At 31.9% G+C, this 9,031-nt stretch overlaps 1 protein-coding gene across 1 annotated transcript; it reads right to left on the bottom strand.

Annotated features, from left to right (window-relative positions):
- Nucleotides 1-3,741: 3,741 nt before the first annotated feature.
- Nucleotides 3,742-4,665, bottom strand: LOC104644676 (uncharacterized). The gene is made up of 2 exons (XM_069291049.1): nt 4,270-4,665; nt 3,742-4,137 (listed from the first exon to the last, which is right to left on the bottom strand). Exons 1-2 carry the CDS (start codon nt 4,663-4,665, stop codon nt 3,742-3,744), a joined length of 792 nt encoding a protein of 263 aa, XP_069147150.1.
- Between the last annotated feature and the right edge of the window lie 4,366 nt (nt 4,666-9,031).

The raw sequence follows: 9,031 nt of genomic DNA, 5'->3' as shown, positions 1-9,031 counted from the left end.
AATCCTCCCTTAAGTTGTGCTATGCATGCTGCATTATCTTCATATGAAGTGGTGGGTACTTTATCACATTTCAAACTACATTTCTCTCGAATGAGATGTATCATAGACCTTAACCACACACATTCTCTACTTGCTTCATGAATAGCTATTATTTCAGCATGATTAGATGAAGTGGCTACAGTGGACTGCTTTGTAGATCTCCACGATATGGCAGTCCCCCTACATATAAACACATAGCCTGTTTGGGATCGAGATTTGTGTGGATCAGATAAATATCCTGCATCAGCATAACCAACAAGATTTGGGCTACAATTAACAGAATAAAATAAGCCCATATCAGTTGTCCCTTTAAGATATCGCAAAATGTGTTTGATCTCATTCCAATGTCTCCTAGTAGGAGCAGAACGATACCTTGCTAACAAGTTAACAGCAAAAGCTATATTCGGCCTTGTAGTGTTAGCAAGATACATTAGTGCACCAATTGCACTAAGATATGGTACTTCAGAACCAAGAATTTCTTCATCCTTTTCTTGAGGTCGGAATGGATCCTTTTTCACATAAAGTGAACGAACAACCATCGGAGTACTTAATGGATGCGCTTCATCCATACAGAATCTTTTCAACACTTTTTCTGTGTAGGTAGATTGATGAACAAAAATACCATTTGTCAAATGCTCAATTTGCAAACCAAGACATAATTTTGTTCTTCCCAGATCTTTCATCTCAAATTCATTCTTTAAATAATCAATTGCCTTTTGAAGCTCTATTGGAGTTCCAATAAGATTTATGTCATCAACATAAATAGCAAGTACAACAAATTCTGATATTGTTTTCTTTATAAAGACACATGGACAAATTGCATCATTTGTATAACCTTCCTTAATTAAATACTCACTAAGACGGTTATACCACATGCGCCCAGATTGCTTCAAACCATATAATGATCTTTGCAATTTAATTGAATACATTTCTCGAGATTTTAAATTACATGATTTAGGCATCGCAAATCCTTCAGGAATTTTTATGTATATCTCATTATCAAGTGATCCATAAAGGTAGGCTGTAACCACATCCATCAAATGCATTTCAAGTTGCTCATGGACTGTGAAACTAATAAGATAACGCAATGTTATTGCATCCATAACGGGTGAGTATGTCTCTTCATAGTCGACGCCAGCCCTTTGAGAAAATCCTTGTGCCACAAGGCGTGCTTTATACCTTTGTATTTCATTTTTCTCATTTCTTTTTCGCACAAAAATCCATTTGTAACCAACAGGTTTAATACCATTAAGTGTTTGAACTGTAGGTCCAAAGACTTCACGCTTGGCAAGTGAATTCAACTCTGATTGAATTGCTTCTTGCCATTTTGGCTAATCATTTCGTTGTCGACATTCTATAAGAGATTGAGATTCATGATACTCATTATCTTGCATGATATTTGTTGCAACATTATATGCAAAGACATAATCAACCTCTATTTCTGATCGATTTATATTAGTTTCAACATCTCTTAAATTTATGGATAGTTCATTATTTCTTTGATTTTCAAGTTCATTGATTCTTTCATGGATATCAGACTTATTCAAATTTTGAACTTCCATATGAGATTCTTTCATAGTGTCATCTTGACATTTAATCTTTCTTTTTCTAGGATTTTGATCCTTAGACCCCAATGGTCTACCACGCTTTAGTTGTCTTTTTGACTCATTAGCTATGACACTAGAAGATGGTCCTTTAGGGACATCAATTCGAATTGGGACATTCTCTGCAGGAATATGTGATTTAGTAATCCTTTTCAAATCTGTAAATGCGTCTGGCATTTGATTTGCAATTTTCTGCAGATGAATAATCTTTTGTACTTCTTGTTCAAAAGTACAAGAATATGGATCAAGATGAGACAATGATAAATTTTTTCACAAAATTTCTTATTTTATTTCACTATTCTCTCCCCATAATTTTGCGAAAATTGTCTCATCAAACCGACAATCTGCAAATCTAGCAGTAAACATGTCTCTAGTCAATGGTTCAAGATAGCGAATAATGGAGGGTGACTCAAACCCAACATATATTCCTAACCTTCTTTGAGAGCCCATCTTAGTGCGGTTTGGTGGTGCCACAGGCACATATACAGCACTTCCAAAAATTCTTAGATGGGATATATTAGGTCCTTGACCCATAACCAATTGCAATGGAGAAACTTTATGATAACTTGTCGGTCTTAGATGAATAAGTGTTGCAGCATGCAAAATTGCATGTCCCCACACAGAAGTGGACAACTTAGTTTTCATAAGCAATGGTGTTGCTATTAATTGCAAACATTTAATCAATGATTCAGCGAGACCATTCTGAGTATGAACATGAGCAACAGACTGTTCAACTCTTATCCCAATCGCTAAACAGTAATCGTTAAATGATTGGGATGAAAACTCTGCAGCATTATCAAGACGAATGGACTTAATCTGATTATCAGGAAAGTGTGCCCTTAACCTTATTATTTGTGCCAATAATTTTGCAAATGCCAAGTTACGAGATGACAATAGGCATACATGAGACCATATAGAAGACACATCTATTAGAACCATAAAATATCTAAATGACCCACTAGGTGGGTGAATAGGTCCACAAATATCCCCATGTATACGTTCCAAGAACGCAGGGGACTCAATCTTAACTTTCATTGGTAATGGTCTCACAATTAACTTGCCTTGATAACAAGCAGTACAAGAAAATTCACCATTTAAAAGAACTTTTAGGTCTTTTAGTGGATGTCCATTCGAATTTTCTATAATTCGTCTCATCATTATTGACCCAGGATGTCCTAGACGATCATGCCAAAGTACAAATGTATTGGAATCAGTAAACTTCTTATTTACTATAAAATGTGCCTCAATTTCACTAATTTTTGTCCAGTAGAAGCCAGAAGATAAAGCATGGAACTTTTCTATAACACATGTCTGCCCAGAGACATTCTTGGTGATACCAAGATATTCAAGATTTATTTCATCCATTTATTGGATGTGATAACCATTTTCACGGATATCTTTAAAACTCAACAAGTTTCTCTTAAATTTTGGAGAAAACATAACATTATTAATGATGAGTTTAGTTCCCTTGGGCAAAATTACAATGGCTCTTCCAAAGCCCTCAATCATATTAGTACTATCAAAAATTGTAGTAACATTTATTTTACCCATACTTAAATGAGAAAAATATTTCTTATTTTTGAATATCGTATGTGTTGTATCAGAATCAATCAAACAAATATCTTCATATTTCGATAATATGTTCTTAGAATTATCCATATCTTCACATAAAATGACATACACAAAATAAATATATATTAAATATTAGTGTTGTCAAAAGGGTACAACATATTCAAAGGAATAAATTAATGATTAAATATTAGAAATTGAGCCTTAATTTATTGTTTCCTCTAAGTCAAAAACGAGTTGTTAGGAAAATAAAATAAAATCATTATTTAATCCTTGTTAATAACAGACTGCATGTTTTTAACATTACATCAAGTTAAAGACCTAATATAATACAAACACGTGATAAAGTTTAGTATTTGACTAACTCTATCATATTAGAATCATATAAATAAATCAATGAAAAATATATATTATATTATTAAGAATTAAGGAACAAGCTAATGAACGACTAAACTAATTTAAAATACTAATATTCATGCAAACAACTATCATTACATGAAATTTATTAATAAATACTACAAAAAAAATATCACTCTTCCATGTTCACAGAATCATCACTAATTAAGTGATCTATTTTTCCTTCAGGATGTGCGAAAAAATCTGCTACTTCCAAGTGTTTGGGAGTACGACAATCACGTGCATAATGACCTCTTCCACCACATTGAAAACAACCTTCCCTAGTTGTTTCACGTTTCTCATCCTTTCTTTTTTCCTTTTTATTTGATGAATGATTAATGCCAAGATTAGAATTACGTTCTTGACCATAATCACGACCACGTCCACGTCCACGACCACTTCCACGACCACGAGGACCGCGACCTTTTCCACGCCTAGCATGGTGGGCGTATGCCTCATTCACTTCAGGAAGTGGTTCAGATCCAGTAGGTCGATTCTCATGATTTTTCAATAATAAATCATTATTTTGCTAGGCCACAAGAAGATGAGAAATTAGTTCAGAATACTTTTTGAAACCTTTCTCTAGATATTGTTGCTGCAAGAGAACATTCGAGGCATGGAAAGTGGAGAACATCTTTTCCATCATATCAATCTCACTAACCGTTTCTCCACATAATTTCAATTGAGAAGTGATTCTGAACATGGCAGAATTATACTCATGTATAGACTTAAAGTCTTGTAGCCTTAGATGCATCCAATCATATTGTGCCTTTGGATGTATGACCATCTTCAAGTGGTCAAATCTTTCTTTTAGGTTTTTCCATAAAACAAGTGGATCCTTACCTGTCATATATTCGATTTTCAGAATCTCGTCGAGATGATGACGCAAGAATGTCATTGCTCGTGCACAGTTTTGATTTGATGCCTTATTTTCTTCTTTTATGGTGTCTCCAAGACCCATTGCATCAAGGTGGATTTCAGCATCCAACACCCATGAGAGGTAGTTCCTGCCCGAACTTTGAAGGGCAGTGAACTCTAGTTTTGTAAGATTGGCCATTAAAATTAAAAACAAAAGAATAAATAATACCTTTATTAATTCGTCAAATCTAACCTTCACTTTTGAGAAATTAGAGTCTCACCTTCACTTTTGAGAAATTAGAGTCTCGTGCTGATAACGTGTTATAAAACTATAGAATAAGAAGAAGAAGCTAGAGAGAAAAAAAGAGAAGACTTTTTATTTCTCTTGATGAATGAATTAACAATGAAGAGGAGCACTCTATTTATAGGAGAAATCTAACTTGGTCCCCAAGTAGGAGGACTCTTTAATCATATCCTAAAAAGGACTCCACATGATAGACATTCACTATAATACAAATACTTTATAAAAAATTTTGAAATGTTATAAAAAAAATTAGTATTAGTTGGGTAAAAGTGTTGAAATTTAGTTGATCCAAGGGTAGAGAGAATTATTTGATAATGCATTTTATATTTATAAGTTAGGACGGTAAAAGATGTTGTATCTAAATACCTTTTCATAATTTGCCATAGATCGTCTTTCCATTGTAAATCATGGGCTCAAGAAGAAGTATTACTTAATCTTTCTCATTTTTATTATATAATTCAATATTTTCATTTCCTTCGTCAATAACAGCTGAAGAATAGGATGGTCGGTTATTACCCTGAGCTTGTTTGGGTTGTATAAATTCATGTATTTTGTGTACATCGGATGTTCAATGTTAATTCTTGATACGCTTGCATATTCTTTTGTAATGTTTGAATCTATTAACTTCTTGTTTCCTATTTGGGCCAAAATATTATTTCTTCCCATAGGTGTTTTTCCTCTTCCCCTTTCTCTATTAGAGGAAGAACTTCCACACGGTCGCATCACTCCTGTTATTAATAGACAAAGAGTTATTAACTTAAATATTCTCTAGTAAGAAAATCAGGAAGGCTATTATCTGTTCCCTTTTTATAATGTACTTCAAAATCGAACGGTCCTAACAAAGTTTTCCATCTTGCAAACATTTGTTTTGAAACATCATATTTTACAACTTTATTAAAGATGAATTTTTCTGCTTGACAATCAGCATTTATGATAAGTTTTTTATTATATATATCCCCTTGGAATTTTAAAACACTTTTAACTATAGCCGAAATTTGTTTAGCTACAGTAGCAGAATTTTTCTGACTATTAGTTCATTTTCCAAAATATAATTGTATAAGGTATTCTTGTTTTTTATTAGGAAAAATTTGTTTTAAAATTTCCCCGTAGCCAACATCAGAGACATTTGTTTCCACTATTTTCTTGCAATTTGGATTGGCTAAAGTGAGACATGGTAGGTTATTTATCTTTGTCTTAATCTTTTTTACTACTTTATTATGATTATCAATCCAAGCTTTAGGATTTTTCCGTAGCCTATCATATAATATAGTTGTGTCCTTAGCCAGATCTTTTATAAAAGGAGAAATATATTTTAAACTTCCCAAGAATCGTTGGAGCTAAGTTTAATCAGTAATAACATCAGGAAATTTGATGCAAACTCAATACTTCTTTTCAATATTTTTTCCATTTCAATATTATGACCTAAGAACCTAACATTGATTTGGAAAATATGCATTTTTGGTAAATAAAAAACCAAACCATCTTGAATAATAATTTTATTAAATAGACCAAAAGGTTTAAAATGCATTTCTAAGGTTTTTAAAAATATCAAAATATCATCTATATATACGATGATAAAATTGTTACAACGGTTAAAAATATCATTCATAATTTTTTGAAACTCCAAATAAGCATTTATTAATCCAAAAGGCATAACATTCCATTCATATTGTCCTTTTGGGACATTAAACGCTATCTTATGTTTATCTTCTTAAGAAATTTAAAATTTTCAATAACATAATTTTAAATCAACTTTTGAAAATATGATAGCTTCATAAACTCTATCAAATAAATCTTTTTTATTGGGAATATGATATCTAATCCACTTTAAAACTTTATTTAATGCATTATAATTTATGAAAAGTCTGGGTACTTCTCTCTCTTGTTTTGCTTGCTTATTAATATAAAAATTAGTACAGAACCATGGAGATTTTTAGGCCTTATAGACCCTTTTGAAAAAGAGTATCAATATCTTTTTTACATAAATTCATACGTATCAAATTCATTTGGCATGGTCTTTCCTTAGTGAGAATATTATGTTCAAAAATTCTTCTTCATAAGGAAGACTCACCACATGTCTTTTCCCTTCCCAAACAACATTTGGGTGATCTCCACATTTTTATAGAGAGAACGAATTTTTTAAAATATCAATCTTTCCTTGGATTTTAGGATTTTGTAAAGTCTCTTCATTGTTAAGACTATAAATCTTATTTTTAAGAAAATGAGTTTGTTTATTGTTTAAGGAGATCATATTTTTAACCTCATTAATTAACTTTGAAAATGGTTAAGATGTAAAATCTATTCTTATTTTTCTTCATTCGAAAGTACCAGTTATTCCGATCTCATCCCGTAAAGTTATAGGATATATATACCAGGAAAAAAAGGAATTCCTAGAGTGATTTAATCGGAAATATTATTTTATTAAAACAAAGATTTCATGCATACATATATTATTTGTACATATATATACTTTAGGAATTTTAAATTCAATATCCATTATGACCACTAGCATTACGAAGACTATATGTACTCTTCTTAAAATATCTTGACATAATTAATCCTTCTTGAATGAAATTTAAATTAGCTCCACTATCAATAAGAGAAATAAAATCCTTCTTTAGTTTATAATCAATAAAAAGAGTAATTTTAGCTAAAGGTTTATGAGTTGTAATTGGCTCGATAGTTTCTAAAAATAAATTGTTATCATCAGTAGATTCATTAGTGATGTTAGGAAGATTACTCTCTGGAACACTAGGAGGATCATCTTCAACTATGACATGTTTCTCATGATGATTTTTGTTCTTACTTTCTATATAAGTAATTCTCTCGTCAAGAATCATATTATGATTTTTGAGAGAATATATTTCTTTTTTGAGATTATTAATCTCCTAAACCAAGTCTTGAATTGTATTGGAAATATAATTCCTTTGAGACCTATGTTTTAGTTGTCTCCTTAATTCTTTCATGGTATAAGCATTACTATGAGTAGCATTTTCTTTAAGAATTCTAGTACTACTAGTAGAGGTACTAGTACTACAAATTTTGTCGGTAATTTGAGAGCTTAATGTTGGATCATAAATCATCCTAAGAATTTATACCCAATTATCATTACTTATAACATTAATAATTAGGTCCTTGAACTGAGAATATAACTGATAGAATTCATTCTTATCTTTATCACAAGGTTGGTCAATCTGGAAGACGTAAATTCTTCCTCAGATGAGGACATATAGTCTTCTTCATGATGAAATTTTAGGTCTTCACTAGTAGAGAATTCCTCTCCATCACTTTTATTAGGGCTTGAATTTTCCGAAGAGCAATTTGTAACAACCTTAAAAATAGATAAGATAAGAAATGCTTAATGTGTCAAGAATGCCGATAATTAGACCAGGGTTCACACGGATTGTTGCGCGTAGAACCATACCTTAGAAACCTTTCTACAGACAAGCCAACTAACTTGGGGAGTTAGTAAAGCTTTCAAAGGTTGGGTCCAACAATGTAGGGCTCTCGAATACGAAGATTTACTTGAAGGAGTCTTTACCGTACTTAAAAAGGGAAAATCTTAGGTTTGGAGGGTCTAGGGATAAAATGGTCTTTTTCCAGGCTAAGGGTAATATCATAATTACCCAAAATACACAATTAACATTCAATGAATAAGGTGTAGGGGTAATTTGGGGAGAGAGAGCCGAAATTGAGCTCTTGAAGTGAAGTCTTGCTTCACCTTCGTTCGAACCTAGGTGGAATCAATGAATTAATGTGATTTTTATTTAAGCTATTGAATTAATATAATTAATTAATAATATTATTCATTACCTTATTTAAAAAAAATTTAAAAAATCATATTTTTAATAATTAAGTAAACCTTATTTGATTAGTCCTAAACTAGACTCCTAAGCCTAATATAACTCCTACTCTCTCACGTCTATCTCTAAACTCTCACGCTCAATCTCCCTTATTATTTCACATGAAATTTCTATGCCAAAATAAGATACAAAAGCAGAAAAATAAACCAAGTTCTTCTTACTGGAAGAACCCACACGAAATCACAAGAAAACAAACGTTAATCGAACACTAGGCTAAGGGAGGTTGTCATTCGAGTGGAGTTGATAATGAGGAGGTTTAGACATGTTCTTGGGAGGATTTTTGTGCATAAAGTCAAGGCTTTAATGTCAAAAATTTATGAGTTCTCTTCTCTCTTGGTCACTTTCCTAAGAGACCCCTTAAGATTCAGAATATTCATTCTGAAAACTAGGATTGTTCC

The sequence above is a fragment of the Solanum lycopersicum genome, chromosome 11 (genome assembly GCF_036512215.1).
Source record: "Solanum lycopersicum chromosome 11, SLM_r2.1".
In the NCBI taxonomy this organism is placed as follows: domain Eukaryota; kingdom Viridiplantae; phylum Streptophyta; class Magnoliopsida; order Solanales; family Solanaceae; genus Solanum; species Solanum lycopersicum.
Note: the sequence above shows the minus strand (reverse complement) of the source record. Positions and strands in the feature narration are given on the sequence as shown.

Coding starts and splice junctions, on each gene's coding strand:
- LOC104644676 (XM_069291049.1), bottom strand. CDS start 4,665: ATGGCCAATCTTACAAAACTAGAGTTCACTGCCCTTCAAAGTTCGGGC. Junction 4,138..4,269: donor TGAAATTATGTGGAGAAACG/GTTAGTGAGATT, acceptor CTTGTGGCCTAG/CAAAATAATGATTTATTATT.